Source organism: Cherax quadricarinatus, chromosome 52 (genome assembly GCF_038502225.1).
Source record: "Cherax quadricarinatus isolate ZL_2023a chromosome 52, ASM3850222v1, whole genome shotgun sequence".
NCBI lineage: Eukaryota > Metazoa > Arthropoda > Malacostraca > Decapoda > Parastacidae > Cherax > Cherax quadricarinatus.
In genome coordinates, this window is record NC_091343.1 from 11,497,625 (window position 1) to 11,515,221 (window position 17,597).

The window sequence follows — 17,597 nt, forward strand, 5'->3', positions numbered from 1 at the left end:
CAGTAATGGCATATCTGACTCCTATCCCAGACCCAGTACTGGCATACCTGACTCCTAACCCAGACCCAGTACTGGCAAACCTGACTCCTAACCCAGACCCACTACTGGCATTCCTGACTCCTAACCTAGGCCCAGCACTGGCATACCTGACTCCTAACCCAGACCCAGTAATGGTGCACCTGACTCCTAACCCAGACCCAGTACTGGCATACCTGACTCCTAACCCAGACCCACTACTGGCAAACCTGACTCCTAACCCAGACCCACTACTGGCATTCCTGACTCCTAACCCAGACCCACTGCTGACATACCTGACTCCTAACCCAGACCCAGTACTGGCATACCTGACTCCTAACCCAGACCCACTGCTGACATACCTGACTCCTAACCCAGACCCAGTACTGGCATGCCTGACTCCTAACCCAGACCCAGTACTGGCATACCTGACTCCTAACCCAGACCCACTACTGGCATACCTGACTCCTAACCCAGACCCAGTACTGGCATACCTGACTCCTAACCCAGACCCAGTACTGGCATACCTGACTCCTAACCCAGACCCAGTACTGGCATACCTGACTCCTAACCCAGACCCAGTACTGGCATACCTCACCCCTACCTGACCCTAGACCCAGTACTGGCATACCTGACTCCTAACCCAGACCCAGTACTGGCATACCTGACTCCTAACCCAGACCCAGTACTGGCATGACCTGACTCCTACCTGACTCCTAACCTAGACCCAGTACTGGCATAACCCAGACCTGACTCCTAACCCAGACCCAGTACTGGCATACCTGACCCCTAACCCAGACCCAGTACTGGCACCTGACCTGACTCCTAACCTAGACCCAGTACTGGCATACCTGACTCCTAACCCAGACCCAGTACTGGCATACCTGACTCCTAACCCAGACCCAGTACTGGCATACCTGACAGTACCTAACCCAGACCCAGTACTGGCATACCTGACTCCTAACCCAGACCCAGTACTGGCATACCTGACTCCTAACCCAGACCCAGTACTGGCATACCTGACTCCTAACCCAGACCCAGTACTGGCATACCTGACTCCTAACCCAGACCCAGTACTGGCATACCTGACTCCTAACCCAGACCCAGTACTGGCATACCTGACTCCTAACCCAGACCCAGTACTGGCATACCTGACTCCTAACCCAGACCCAGTACTGGCATACCTGACTCCTAACCCAGACCCAGTACTGGCATACCTGACTCCTAACCCAGACCCACTACTGGCATACCTGACTCCTAACCCAGACCCACTACTGGCATACCTGACTCCTAACCCAGACCCAGTACTGGCATACCTGACTCCTAACCCAGACCCAGTACTGGCATACCTGACTCCTAACCCAGACCCAGTACTGGCATACCTGACTCCTAACCCAGACCCAATACTTACAAACCTGACTCCTAACCCAGACCCACTACTGGCATTCCTGACTCCTAACCTAGGCCCAGCACTGGCATACCTGACTCCTAACCCAGACCCAGTAATGGTGCACCTGACTCCTAACCCAGACCCAGTACTGGCATACCTGACTCCTAACCCAGACCCACTACTGGCAAACCTGACTCCTAACCCAGACCCACTACTGGCATTCCTGACTCCTAACCCAGACCCACTGCTGACATACCTGACTCCTAACCCAGACCCAGTACTGGCATACCTGACTCCTAACCCAGACCCACTGCTGACATACCTGACTCCTAACCCAGACCCAGTACTGGCATGCCTGACTCCTAACCCAGACCCAGTACTGGCATACCTGACTCCTAATCCAGACCCAGTACTGGCATACCTGACTGCTAACCCAGACCCACTACTGGCAAACTTGACTCCTAACGCAGACCCACTACTGGCATACCTGACTCCTAACCCAGACTCACTACTGGCAAACTTGACTCCTAACCCAGACCCAGTACTGGCATACCTGACTCCTAACCCAGGCCCATTTCTGGCATACCTGACTCCTAACCCAGACCCAGTACTGGCATACCTGACTCCTAATCCAGTCCCAGTACTGGCATACCTGACTCCTAACCTAGACCCAGTACTGGCATACCTGACTCCTAACCTAGACCCAGTACTGGCATACCTGACTCCTAACCCAGACCCAGTACTGGCATACCTCACCCCTAACCCAGACCCAGTACTGGCATACCTGACTCCTAACCCAGACCCAGTACTATCATACCTGACTCCTAACCTAGACCCAGTACTGGCATACCTGACTCCTAACCCAGACCCAGTACTGGCATACCTGACCCCTAACCCAGACCCAGTACTGGCATACCTGACTCCTAACCCAGACCCAGTACTGGCATACCTGACTCCTAACCCAGACCCAGTACTGGCATACCTGACTCCTAACCCAGACCCAGTACTGGCATACCTAACCCAGACCCAGTACTGGCATACCTGACTCCTAACCCAGACCCAGTACTGGCATACCTGACTCCTAACCCAGACCCAGTACTGGCATACCTGACTCCTAACCCAGACCCAGTACTGGCATACCTGACTCCTAACCCAGACCCAGTACTGGCATACCTGACTCCTAACCCAGACCCAGTACTGGCATACCTGACTCCTAACCCAGACCCAGTACTGGCATACCTGACTCCTAACCCAGACCCAGTACTGGCATACCTGACTCCTAACCCAGACCCAGCACTGGCATACCTGACTCCTAACCCAGACCCAGTAATGGCATACCTGACTCCTAACCCAGACCCAGTAATGGCATATCTGACTCCTATCCCAGACCCAGTACTGGCATACCTGACTCCTAACCCAGACCCAGTACTGGCAAACCTGACTCCTAACCCAGACCCACTACTGGCATTCCTGACTCCTAACCTAGGCCCAGCACTGGCATACCTGACTCCTAACCCAGACCCAGTAATGGTGCACCTGACTCCTAACCCAGACCCAGTACTGGCATACCTGACTCCTAACCCAGACCCACTACTGGCATACCTGACTCCTAACCCAGACCCAGTACTGGCATACCTGACTCCTAACCCAGACCCAGTACTGGCATACCTGACTCCTAACCCAGACCCCAGTACTGGCATACCTGACTCCTAACCCAGACCCAGTACTGGCATACCTGACTCCTAACCCAGACCCAGTACTGGCATACCTGACTCCTATCCCAGACCCAGTACTGGCATACCTGACTCCTAACCCAGACCCAGTTCTGGCATACCTGACTCCTAACCCAGACCCAGTACTGGCATACCTGACTCCTAACCCAGACCCAGTACTGGCATACCTGACTCCTAACCCAGACCCAGTACTGGCATACCTGACTCCTAACCCAGACCCAGTACTGGCATACCTGACTCCTAACCCAGACCCAGTACTGGCATACCTGACTCCTAACCCAGACCCACTACTGGCATACCTGACTCCTAACCCAGACCCAGTACTGGCATACCTGACTCCTAACCCAGACCCAGTACTGGCATACCTGACTCCTAACCCAGACCCAGTACTGGCATACCTGACTCCTAACCCAGACCCAGTACTGGCATACCTGACTCCTAACCCAGACCCAGTACTGGCATACCTGACTCCTAACCCAGACCCAGTACTGGCATACCTGACTCCTAACCCAGACCCAGTACTGGCATACCTGACTCCTAACCCAGACCCAGTACTGGCATACCTGACTCCTAACCCAGACCCACTACTGGCATACCTGACTCCTAACCCAGACCCAGTACTGGCATACCTGACTCCTAACCCAGACCCAGTACTGGCACCTACTCCTGACTCCTAACCCAGACCCAGTACTGGCATACCTGACTCCTAACCCAGACCCAGTACTACTGGCATACCTGACTCCTAACCCAGACCCAGTACTGGCATACCTGACTCCTAACCCAGACCCAGTACTGGCATACCTGACTCCTAACCCAGACCCAGTACTGGCATACCTGACTCCTAACCCAGACCCAGTACTGGCATACCTGACTCCTAACCCAGACCCAGTACTGGCATACCTGACTCCTAACCCAGACCCAGTACTGGCATACCTGACTCCTAACCCAGACCCAGTACTGGCATACCTGACTCCTAACCCAGACCCAGTACTGGCATACCTGACTCCTAACCCAGACCCAGTACTGGCATACCTGACTCCTAACCCAGACCCAGTACTGGCATACCTGACTCTTAACCCAGACCCAGTACTGGCATACGTGACCCCTAACCCCGACCAGTACTGGCATACCTGACTCTTAACCCAGACCCAGTACTGGCATACCTGACCCAGTACTGGCATACCTGACTCCTAACCCAGACCCAGTACTGGCATACCTGACTCCTAACCCAAACCCAGTACTGGCATACCTGACTCCTAACCCAGACCCAGTACTGGCATACCTGACCCTAACCCAGACCCAGTACTGGCATACCTGACCCCTAACCCAGACCCAGTACTGGCATACCTGACTCCTAGCCCAGACCCAGTACTGGCATACCTGACTCCTAACCCAGACCCAGTACTGGCATACCTGACTCCTAACCCAGACCCAGTACTGGCATACCTGACTCCTAACCCAGATCCAGTACTGGCATACCTGGCTCCTAACCCAGACCCAGTACTGGCATACCTGACTCCTAACCCAGACCCAGTACTGGCATACCTGACTCCTAACCCAGACCCACTACTGGCATACCTGACTCCTAACCCAGACCCAGTACTGGCATACCTGACTCCTAACCCAGACCCACTACTGGCATACCTGACTCCTAACCCAGACCCAGCACTGGCATACCTGACTCCTAACACAGACCCAGTAATGGCATACCTGACTCCTAACCCAGACCCAGTAATGGCATATCTGACTCCTATCCCAGACCCAGTACTGGCATACCTGACTCCTAACCCAGACCCAGTACTTACAAACCTGACTCCTAACCCAGACCCACTACTGGCATTCCTGACTCCTAACCTAGGCCCAGCACTGGCATACCTGACTCCTAACCCAGACCCAGTAATGGTGCACCTGACTCCTAACCCAGACCCAGTACTGGCATACCTGACTCCTAACCCAGACCCACTACTGGCAAACCTGACTCCTAACCCAGACCCACTACTGGCATTCCTGACTCCTAACCCAGACCCACTGCTGACATACCTGACTCCTAACCCAGACCCAGTACTGGCATACCTGACTCCTAACCCAGACCCACTGCTGACATACCTGACTCCTAACCCAGACCCAGTACTGGCATGCCTGACTCCTAACCCAGACCCAGTACTGAAATACCTGACTCCTAATCCAGACCCAGTACTGGCATACCTGACTGCTAACCCAGACCCACTACTGGCAAACTTGACTCCTAACGCAGACCCACTACTGGCATACCTGACTCCTAACCCAGACTCACTACTGGCAAACTTGACTCCTAACCCAGACCCAGTACTGGCATACCTGACTCCTAACCCAGGCCCATTTCTGGCATACCTGACTCCTAACCCAGACCCAGTACTGGCATACCTGACTCCTAATCCAGTCCCAGTACTGGCATACCTGACTCCTAACCTAGACCCAGTACTGGCATACCTGACTCCTAACCTAGACCCAGTACTGGCATACCTGACTCCTAACCCAGACCCAGTACTGGCATACCTGACCCCTAACCCAGACCCAGTACTGGCATACCTGACTCCTATCCCAGACCCAGTACTGGCAAACCTGACTCCTAACCTAGACCCAGTACTGGCATACCTGACTCCTAACCCAGACCCAGTACTGGCATACCTGACCCCTAACCCAGACCCAGTACTGGCAAACCTGACTCCTAACCCAGACCCAGTACTATCATACCTGACTCCTAACCTAGACCCAGTACTGGCATACCTGACTCCTAACCCAGACCCAGTACTGGCATACCTGACCCCTAACCCAGACCCAGTACTGGCATACCTGACCCCTAACCCAGACCCAGTACTGGCATACCTGACTCCTAGCCCAGACCCAGTACTGGCATACCTGACTCCTAACCCAGACCCAGTACTGGCATACCTGACTCCTAACCCAGACCCAGTACTGGCATACCTGACTCCTAACCCAGATCCAGTACTGGCATACCTGGCTCCTAACCCAGACCCAGTACTGGCATACCTGACTCCTAACCCAGACGCAGTACTGGCATACCTGACTCCTAACCCAGACCCACTACTGGCATACCTGACTCCTAACCCAGACCCAGTACTGGCATACCTGACTCCTAACCCAGACCCACTACTGGCATACCTGACTCCTAACCCAGACCCAGCACTGGCATACCTGACTCCTAACCCAGACCCAGTAATGGCATACCTGACTCCTAACCCAGACCCAGTAATGGCATATCTGACTCCTATCCCAGACCCAGTACTGGCATACCTGACTCCTAACCCAGACCCAGTACTGGCAAACCTGACTCCTAACCCAGACCCACTACTGGCATTCCTGACTCCTAACCTAGGCCCAGCACTGGCATACCTGACTCCTAACCCAGACCCAGTAATGGTGCACCTGACTCCTAACCCAGACCCAGTACTGGCATACCTGACTCCTAACCCAGACCCACTACTGGCAAACCTGACTCCTAACCCAGACCCACTACTGGCATTCCTGACTCCTAACCCAGACCCACTGCTGACATACCTGACTCCTAACCCAGACCCAGTACTGGCATACCTGACTCCTAACCCAGACCCACTGCTGACATACCTGACTCCTAACCCAGACCCAGTACTGGCATGCCTGACTCCTAACCCAGACCCAGTACTGGCATACCTGACTCCTAATCCAGACCCAGTACTGGCATACCTGACTGCTAACCCAGACCCACTACTGGCAAACTTGACTCCTAACGCAGACCCACTACTGGCATACCTGACTCCTAACCCAGACTCACTACTGGCAAACTTGACTCCTAACCCAGACCCAGTACTGGCATACCTGACTCCTAACCCAGGCCCATTTCTGGCATACCTGACTCCTAACCCAGACCCAGTACTGGCATACCTGACTCCTAATCCAGTCCCAGTACTGGCATACCTGACTCCTAACCTAGACCCAGTACTGGCATACCTGACTCCTAACCTAGACCCAGTACTGGCATACCTGACTCCTAACCCAGACCCAGTACTGGCATACCTGACCCCTAACCCAGACCCAGTACTGGCATACCTGACTCCTATCCCAGACCCAGTACTATCATACCTGACTCCTAACCTAGACCCAGTACTGGCATACCTGACTCCTAACCCAGACCCAGTACTGGCATACCTGACCCCTAACCCAGACCCAGTACTGGCATACCTGACCCCTAACCCAAACCCAGTACTGGCATACCTGACTCCTAACCCAGACCCAGTACTGGCATACCTGACCCCTAACCCAGACCCAGTACTGGCATACCTGACCCCTAACCCAGACCCAGTACTGGCATACCTGACCCCTAACCCAGACCCAGTACTGGCATACCTGACTCCTAACCCAGACCCAGTACTGGCATACCTGACCCCTAACCCAGACCCAGTACTGGCATACCTGACTCCTAACCCAGACCCAGTACTGGCATACCTGACTCATAACCCAGACCCAGTACTGGCATACCTGACTCCTAACCCAGACCCAGTACTGGCATACCTGACTCCTAACCCAGACCCAGTACTGGCATACCTGACTCCTAACCCAGACCCAGTACTGGCATACCTGACTCCTAACCCAGACCCAGTACTGGCATACCTGACTCCTAACCCAGACCCAGTACTGGCATACCTGACTCCTAACCCAGACCCAGTACTGGCATACCTGACTCCTAACCCAGACCCAGTACTGGCATACCTGACTCCTAACCCAGACCCAGTACTGGCATACCTGACTCCTAACCCAGACCCAGTACTGGCATACCTGACTCCTAACCCAGACCCAGTACTGGCATACCTGACTCCTAAACCAGACCCAGTACTGGCATACCTGACTCCTAACCCAGACCCAGTACTGGAATACCTGACTAATGCACACACTTGTACAGTATAAAATGCATTACAGAAAACAGCATTTATTGATGAACACAAAATAATTGATAATTACTTTTTGAAACGTTAATGTACCATAATATATTTTTATCCACAAGTCATCCAATGTCCAAACAAACTGGAAAAAAAATTACGATCAACTTATGGCTAAGATAATGTGTTAATTATTACCTAAGGTAGAATTTTCTTTTCTCTATTTCTTGTTAAATAATGTCTAGCCGAAACGTCAATATTGGCTAGAGAGATTAATCAATTTAAAGATTAATCAGTTTAAAAATTAATCATTTATTATTTTTCAAATATATCCTCAATCAGGTCAGTTATCCTATGACATAGCAATGGGTGTGAATACCTACTTGAAAAACGAGGAAGAGTACGTCCCATGGGAGTCTGCATTGTCCAACCTCAACTACATCAAGAGAATGTTTACCCGCTCAGGAAACTATGGAGCTCTTAAGGTAGTCGTTAATGCAGTTAAAATGATTGAGAAGATAGATATAAGTTGTTTATTTGTGTTCCCACGTCACACTTTTAGAATTAGCCATGACTCTTTTGTTCCATCATTTTAACAGAAACCTCCTTGTAATAAGTTAGGATTCTCTTGGAGTCTTGGAGAAATTAAAGTCTTGTAGAATATCGAGATATGTAATGTTGTGTTACCGTTATGATATATAGATATGGGAATGTGACGTAGCGCATCAGCAAAGGAAAATGTATTTATCTTTTTTATGTACATTATGTTTCGATCTCAAGAAAAAGCTATTTCATCCGTGTTTTTAGTATAACAATTTTCAGATACCCTGTGTATATGAGTATTTAAGTTTGTGTTTTAAATACTTTATTTTAATCACTCGGGAGAACAGAACTACTTGCTCACCCTCCTGACTCCTCTGTACGAGTCTGTTGGCTTCCAAGACGACATGAATGATCCTCATCTGGAGCAGTTCAAGCGGGTCAAAGCACTGACGTGGGCCTGCAACCTAGAGTACCAGAACTGTGTCAACAACTCTGTTTCCCTTTACCAAAAGTGGATGCAGAACCCAGCTGACCCCAGGTAACTTTTGTAAACAAACTCAGATCCAGTTAAAGAACTTTGCATTTTCTGCCAATGAAAACCTGAACGCATTTCATATGGACAGCAAATATTAGTTTTTAATCGTATACGCAGCATCGTGTCGCCCAACCTGAAGAGCACAGTGTACTGCACCGCTATTGCTGCTGGTGGTGAGGAGGAGTGGAACTTTGGCTGGAACCAGTACCTCGCCTCCAACGTTGCCTCTGAGAAAAGGACGCTGCTGGATGCTCTGGGATGTACCAAGAAGGTCTGGATTCTGTCTAGGTTAGTTCAACTCGCTATAAGCTTCTTCTCAATACGTTAGGTAATATAATGAAATATGTTTGTTATTCATTAAACAATAGTTTAGCAATTATAAACTTTGCATGTAAATTATCTTCTCGTAGATACATAAAATCTATTTTCTTATATACCTCCGTTTACAAAAATAACTAAGAATATTGAGCAAAAATTCCTTATGTTGTGTAATTCAAGTGAAGAGCTAAAAAAAATTCCCTCAGGTACCTCGACATGGCTTTCACAGACGGCAGCGGTATAAGGAAACAGGATGCACAAACAGCGTTCAGTGGTGTAGCCAGGAACAGTGTAGGAAGCCACCTTGCCTGGAACTATATTAGAGATAAATGGGAGAAAGTTATTGACTTGTGAGTATGAAAAACTAATATTTTTCGGTTAGGGCGTGAACATATTTCTCAAAATATGACACACAGTTTACAGTTTTTTTTTTCTTTTTCTAAAATTAACCTTGCCATAACAAGGACACGTTAATTTTCAGCCTTGGGACAGGGTTATTTACCATAGCTGAACTGCTTGAGTCAGTTACTGAGTCCTTAAACACAGACCTGGAACTGAAAGAGGTGAGTCAGCCTACCAACGTATTATACTGTGTTAAGTGAGATAAGTAAATTACAGGGAGCATTGCTCCATTTTATTAAAATCCTGAGGATATCCCTCCAAGAAAGAACTCGAAATAATGGATTTACATTGGATAAGTTTAGATTTAGAAAGGATGTACTTAAGTACTGGTTCGGAAATAGGGTAGTCTGAGTGGAACAGTCTGCTTAGTAGGGTTATTGAAGCTAAAACCTTGGGTAGCTTCAAATTTAGGTTAGATAAATACACGAGTGAGAGGAGTTGGATTTGAGTAGGACTTTCAGATGAGTTAATAGGGTTATCAAATCTTATTCTTTGGGTAGCATTGAAAATGAATTGGGATTTGAGAAGGGCGTGCTGAGTATGGGCTAATAGGCCTGCTGCTGTGTTCTTCCATTCTTATGTTCTTATAAATAAGCAACCATTACTCTGATTTTCATTTTGATAGAGTTTGCCTTTGATTGTGGTGCATTTTTAACATTACTGGTAATCTCTCCCACTCATGAAACAGGCAGGATTCGAACCGTTGGCAAGCTAGTCCAATAACTAGTGGGCCAGTGCTCTAACTACTGTATTGGGCTGGTCACAGTGGTTTAGGAGTTAGTTTTATCTTGCTAGTTCCATGAGTTGTTGAAAATTATATATATTACGATTTCTTGAGCCAATCTCACATACATTCTGGGAAGCCTGGGATGATAGCCATATATATTGGTATAGTTATCTCCCGAGATGTGAGGCTTTACAGAACGTGGTCTTGCTGGAGGCACCACTTTGGTGAGATGTACCAAGAAGTTGTACCCAGGCATTTGCCGGATGATTTTTCCTTTCCTCTACTTGCAATTTTTAAGTTGTTTTTTTTCTTTACCCTAACTCATAATATTCTTTTTTTTTTATAATGGAAGACAATGGCCGAAGTCCATGTAGTCATTAATGTAAAAAATATAAGCAAAAATATAACAATGGAGCGAACGAAGATATACATTTATTCATAATAATATTGACACATTTTGAGGGTCATTAACATATAATAAAATTTTAATGGCTATTAATTATTTAATATTTTTCAACAAGGCTTCAGGGACTATGCTAAAGCCTCTGTCGAGCGCGCATGTTGGCGTTTATGAGGAATATTTGAAAGATAACACCGTTAATATTGTGACAACTATTACAAAGTTCATTTCACAGTTCATTAATCACTAAAGTTAACATTAAGGGCACTGATTAAGTCACAATTTTTTAACTTCATATTCTTGCTACAAAATTTTTTCTAACCCTAATGTAAATATGGGACTATCCTTTTTGGACTCTACTGTTGTTCATCTGGCATATAAGACCTGTCCATTTGATGATATGAGAGACGTGTGACAGAGAGCAACATCCAACGCTGTTGGGAATGGTTTTTTTAATGTTTTGAGACCTAATGACTCCAAGAGAGATATTTAAAAACTTGGAAAACCTTCCCTATATTCTAGGCTATTACAGAGTATTGTGAACTCTAGGGGTAAACAATTGCTTAGGGACAAAACAAACTGGCCTTAATAAAAAAAAATTTTGAAGCTTTGGTGACACGTCATGTAAAGGATAATTCTGACACATGATGTTAAATGCAATAACCATTGTAGTACTGATAAGTCAGTAGTCGCTGCTGCCGTGGCCTATTGTAGTATTACCAGCTGCTTCACCAGCCCCTGACGTGGGGTGGGTACCACTGAAGGGTGAAGTCATCTTAAGTAAAAACCCGTGTTATGGGATTTTCCTTGAATAAATCAACAAGAGGTGAAAAGTTAAATGTAATTAAAAATTTAGTAATTTAAAGTTATCCCACCTCCTTCTCTCCCACGTAATACAGTCATGGTAAAGAAGACACATGCACTATATTGCACAAGAAGACACATGCACTATATTGCACAAGAAGACACATGCACTATATTGCACTATATTGCTAACCTTTATTGACAACGTTTCTCCACACAGCGAAAATTGTTAAATAATAGTGATAAAACTTTTGTTTCTTTCATTATGGTGTCTGTATTTTATACCACTTTTCTCCAGTTGTACTTATGTAAGTTCTTTGATAGTGTAGGTAAATTTGACGATATTATATTACATAAATTTTAGAAAAGTTAGGTTAGGCTTGATGCAAAATAAAATTTTATTTCAAAAATTTGCATAATCATTTTTTAATTTTTTTGTTTCAAGCAAACTGAGTTTGTGCAATGGGATATCCGAGGAAGCTTTGTAAAGCAGACAAATGATAATAGGAATATGACGAAGGAAGAAAGGAGTGTGAAATTAAATTGGCCTCAGTGAAGGTCATTTTTTACTCTCATAAGTGAGAAAAAAGTTATCTTAGATTATCATAGACTACGGCAGTGTCAGTTTTTGGTGGATGGGTAAGAAAGAGAATGAAAAGTTTGAACAGGAGTTGGAAAGAGAGAGAGAGAGAGAGAGGGGGGGGAAAGGAGTGAAATAAGTAAACAATGAAGAGGTAGAAAATAAGATTCCACATACAAACACTAACAGTGTGAGTCACTCACATTGTTCCAGGATCGAACAATCTGTTTGTATTTTTTTGTTTTTCCATCAACCTATCGGTATCACATACAAGTTTTACTAAAAAAATATTACATATGTATCACAGCAAGAGTTGTCTAAAAATTGTGAAAGAATAAATAAGAATAAATAAAATAAAAAAAAAAGAATAAATATGATAATGTGGATAGGAGGGCAGTGTGTTGCTAGGCGCAGGTTAGAATATGTCGGAGAGAGAGAGATTATTTTCCAATTAAAATAGGATTTACGGATGTGGGATGTCACTATGGTTGTTTACCATATTTATAGATGGGGTTGTAAAAGAAGTGTCCTATGATGTTAGAGGTGTGAGGTTGTAAGTTAGTGAATCTGGTTGGCAAACGAGAGCATAAACATAGCAAAGAGCAAGGTCATGAGGGTATAAACAAAAATATAGGAAATGAGAAAATATAGTCAACGGGGGAGTTTGGAGGCAGTAAATGTGTTCCTGTATTTGGGAGAGAGGGCTTATTGGCAGATGGTTCTATGAGAGATGAGGTGAACCAGAGAACTAACGACGGGAAAAGATGGTGGGTGGTGCACTGAGGCATCTGTGAAGACAAAGAACATCATTCATGCAGGCAAAAAGGGAAATGTACCAGAGAATAGTGGTACCAACACTTGATGCGTGTGAAGTATGGGTTTTGAGTCTTGCAGCAAGGAGAAGGCTGTAGGGCAATAGAGATGTCGTGTTTGAGGGCAATGTGTGGTATGGATTTCATGCAGAGAATTCGGAGTTTGGAGATTAGGAGGTATGGAGTTGCCAAAAAATATAATTTGGAGTGCTATGAAGAGGTTGTTGACGGGGTTTGGACATTTAGAAAGAGTTTAGAAAAATGGAATGACTAAGAGAGGGTATAAATCTGGGGTGTAGGGAAAATGTAAGGTTCGTCCTACGAAAAGTGGGAGGGAGAGAGTGAGTAAAGGAGTTTTTAAGTGCAAGGAGCTTGGACATCGACAGGCTTGTGAGCGTGTTAGGAGTGAAGGCAAGTGGTTTTTATGATTTAACTTACTGTTGGTGTGAACAAGCTAACATTTGTGAAAGGATTCGGAGAAACCAGTTAATTGAACTAGAGTCCTGGAGGTGGGAAGTACAGTGCCTGTACTCTGAAAGAGGGAAGAAGATCTTGCGATTTGAAGGATCACCTGAACTGCAATTTCAACGTCCATCGGGCAAAACAGTGACTGAATGAGTGCAAGTGAAAGTCTTGCTTTGTCATTTCACTCTACCTCGGTGGGAGATGGCCGGGGTTTTAAAATAAAATAAAATGGTTTAATCAAAGTAACAGATAATTTAAGAATAAGATGCCTACATGAACTCGCTAATAAAGTAAGAGGGAAAACTTTGTATAAAGCTGTAGAACAGTCAGCAGGTGCCAGAACTGAACGCTTTTTAGAGAAAGGAGAAACTTTAGCGGATTCAGTTAAATGTATGATATAGTAAACACGTCGTGCATAATGTGTAATAATTATATTATTTATTTCTAGCTGGAGTTGTTCAAGAAAAAGCACTCTGGAAAACTGAGAACAGCACAACGAGCTGTTGATCAAGCCATTGAGAGAACTGCCAACAATATTTCCTGGATGAACAACAACTTCATGGTCATCGTTCAGTGGCTCAAAGACCATGGTTACTATACCCAGCTTAACAACCAGTGAAATATAATATCTGCGTATGTATATGGACTTGTTTAAAAGACTAAAGTTCTGAGTTTTTATTCAGTTCTCAAGATTATTTTTAATTTATATTGCACTGTATAAATACATTTATATCTTTATTCTTAATATTCTTAGATCTCCATTTATACTCCAATCTATGTGAATATTTATGTAATTAATGTGTAATAAAATAACATAATTTATGAGAAAGTTAGTTCTTTGTTGCTTAAGGACACAGCACTTGTACTTTCACCAGAAGACACCTGCTTGTAGGTGCTCCTACCAAGCTATGGTTTGAAACATGGTGGTGTGTTGGTTTATTTATTGGAATTAAAGCCTATCATTTACACGAGAATCATTAAGCCTTCATATAACCCATTCAATACCAGTCAGTAATACTGGAACTCTTAAAATTCAGATGTGTACGTGAAGATTTAACCATTTTATATGTAAAACAGTGTTGAGTTTTTTATTCCCATTAAATCACGTTAGAAAAATTTGATGTTCACCTGTTTTGAATTGTTTCAATATTTAATGACTGATGCATATTTCGGCCAGGATAGTACCATTAAGTTTTGTTTGCTTACATGTAAATTTGTTGATGTAGTAAAATATTATATAAAAAAAACTGGAATCGTTGCATTCTGCGCCATAATTGGACAATGACTCGTCTGTTCGATTTTAAATTTTCACCACCGGCGGGTTTACTGAACAGAAGGTTCACGCTGTCATTAAGTGGCATTAGTCCCGGGTTGCTATTTTTATTGAATAAATAGTGATATTTCTGTTTTTATTCAGGCTTCGTCTGATTAGCTTCAAAATATTGTTGACGATACATTCTATAATAAGGATGATAACCTTATTATAGAATGCTCGATTTGTTGGGGGTCCACTCCGTAGAGTTCTGGAGACTCCATGACTTGAATTAAGCCAGCAGCTATTCTCGGTGTTCCCGTGTTCGCCTGGGTTAGGGTCCATTCACCAGAGGTCAGAAGAACCCACGTTGCCAGACAATACGAAGTAGGTATGTTTTGTGTGTTCCGTGCTCGCTCGCCAGTGTTGGGGTCCACTAGGTAAGGATCCTGATAACCTCAGGCTGGTAGCCAGCAGTAAATAATGTACTTCCTTCTATTGTTCCGTGCTAGCCAGTGTTGAGGTCCACTAGACGGAGGTCTAGTGGACTGCTCTCGTGGTCTAGTAGACCACGAGAACAGTCATTGATTTTTTTTCTTAAAGCATTTGAAGATGTGTTGATTGCAACACGAAAGGCCTAGAGCTATCATTCAACTCACTCTGTGGTTGTTTTGTATATATATGTAGTACCGAATAGGTAAAACTTGCGATTTTGGCTTAAATAGCAGCAGCCTTCTTGCCGAATAAGGGAAGCGAAAATTTGTGTATGCAATAATTTCGCAAAAATCATTCTGAACCTAACGAAAAAAAATGCATTTAGTTGTGTTTGTTTATTATTAAATAACTGTAAACTTACCTAAAACATATTTAGTTGGATTGGGCTAAATTAAATTGCGCTTGTTATAGTAATGTCAGATAAGTTTTCTAAGGTTCTTTTGGTACAAAATTATTAATGTTTACATTAACATAAATTAAAATAAATGTATCTTTAAACGTATAAGAGGAAATTTTAGAAAGGAATTAATTTTAAATGAGTTCTTGCTAATTGACCAGTTAGACCTATTCGACATGACATATATATATATATATATATATATATATATATATATATATATATATATATATATATATATATATATATATATATATATATATATATATATATATATATATATAATACGTGCTAAAGGAATAACTGGGAAAGTGGGGAGATGGATCTTCAACTTTCTAACAAATCGAACACAAAGGGTAGTGGTTAACAGAGTTAAATCGGAGGCTGCCATAGTGAAGAGCTCTGTTCCACAAGGCACAGTACTCGCCCCCATCTTATTCCTTATCCTCATATCAAACATAGACAGAGATATACATCACAGCACCGTATCATCCTTTGCGGATGATACTAGGATCTGCATGAGGCTGTCATCTGCTGAGGACGCGGTTAACCTCCAAGAAGATATAAACAAAGTTTTCCAGTGGGCAACGGTAAACAATATGATGTTCATTGAGGACAAATTCCAACTACTCCGTTATGGAAAACTGGAGGAGATAATAACTAGAACAGAGTATACTACTGACTCAGGCCATATAATAGAGCGGAAAAATAATGTAAGGGACCTGGGAGTAGTAATGTCTGAGGATCTCACTTTCAAGGATCACAACAGTGTCACGATCGCACGTGCAAAGAAAATGATAGGATGGATAATGAGAGCGTTCAAAACGAGAGATGCCAAGCCAATGATGATCCTTTTCAAATCACTTGTTCTCTCTAGGCTGGAATACTGCTGTACATTAACATCTCCATTCAAAGCAGGTGAAATCGTATATCTAGAGAGTGTACAGAGATCCTTTACTGCACGTATAAGTTCTGTCAAGCACCTTAACTACTGGGAACGCTTGGAAGCACTTGACTTGTACTCGTTGGAACGCAGGAGGGAGAGATGTATCATAATCTACACTTGGAAAATCCTGGAAGGAATGATCCCGAATCTGCATACAGAAATCACTCCCTACGAAAGTAAAAGACTGGGCAGGCGATGCAAAATGCCCCCAATAAAAAGTAGGGGCGCCATTGGTACACTAAGGGAAAACACCATAAGTGTCCGGGGCCCAAGACTGTTCAACAGACTCCCATCAAGCATTAGGGGAATTACCAATAAACCCCTGGCTGCCTTCAAGAGAGAGCTGGACAGATACCTAAAGTCAGTGCCGGATCAGCCGGGCTGTGGCTCGTACGTTGGACTGCGTGCGGCCAGCAGTAACAGCCTAGTTGATCAGGCCCTGATCCATCGGGAGGCCTGGTCATGGACAGGGCCGCGGGGGCGTTGATCCCCGGAATAACCTCCAGGTAACCTCCAGGTAGGTAAGGTTCGTCAGGAAACAAGTGTTTCCTGACGCGGGTGTTAGTCAGATGATGGCTCTTATATTTTTAACCAAGAAAACCAAGTTGTATTGTTTATTTCCCATGAGGGTTTCCCGTACAGCCTACTAGTACCTGGTTACACATTTACATTACTGCCTACTAGTACCTGGTTACACATTTACATTACTGCCTACTAGTACCTGGTTACACATTTACATTACTGCCTACTAGTACCTGGTTACACATTTACATTACTGCCTACTAGTACCTGGTTACACATTCACATTACTGCCTACTAGTACCTGGTTACACATTTACATTACTGCCTACTAGTACCTGGTTACACATT

At 45.0% G+C, this 17,597-nt stretch overlaps 1 protein-coding gene across 1 annotated transcript in view; it reads left to right on the forward strand.

The window, feature by feature from the left end:
* LOC138851050 (aminopeptidase N-like) overlaps window positions 1–14,603 on the forward strand; it is a 70,770-nt gene extending 56,167 nt beyond the window's left edge. The window contains exons 13-18 of the mRNA XM_070096044.1: window positions 8,394–8,536; window positions 8,942–9,132; window positions 9,247–9,417; window positions 9,654–9,797; window positions 9,929–10,010; window positions 14,086–14,603. Coding sequence (XP_069952145.1) covers window positions 8,394–8,536; window positions 8,942–9,132; window positions 9,247–9,417; window positions 9,654–9,797; window positions 9,929–10,010; window positions 14,086–14,256 — 902 coding nt within the window. The 3' untranslated portion in view covers window positions 14,257–14,603. The remainder of the gene's footprint in view (window positions 1–8,393; window positions 8,537–8,941; window positions 9,133–9,246; window positions 9,418–9,653; window positions 9,798–9,928; window positions 10,011–14,085) is intronic.
* Window positions 14,604–17,597: the final 2,994 nt, after the last annotated feature.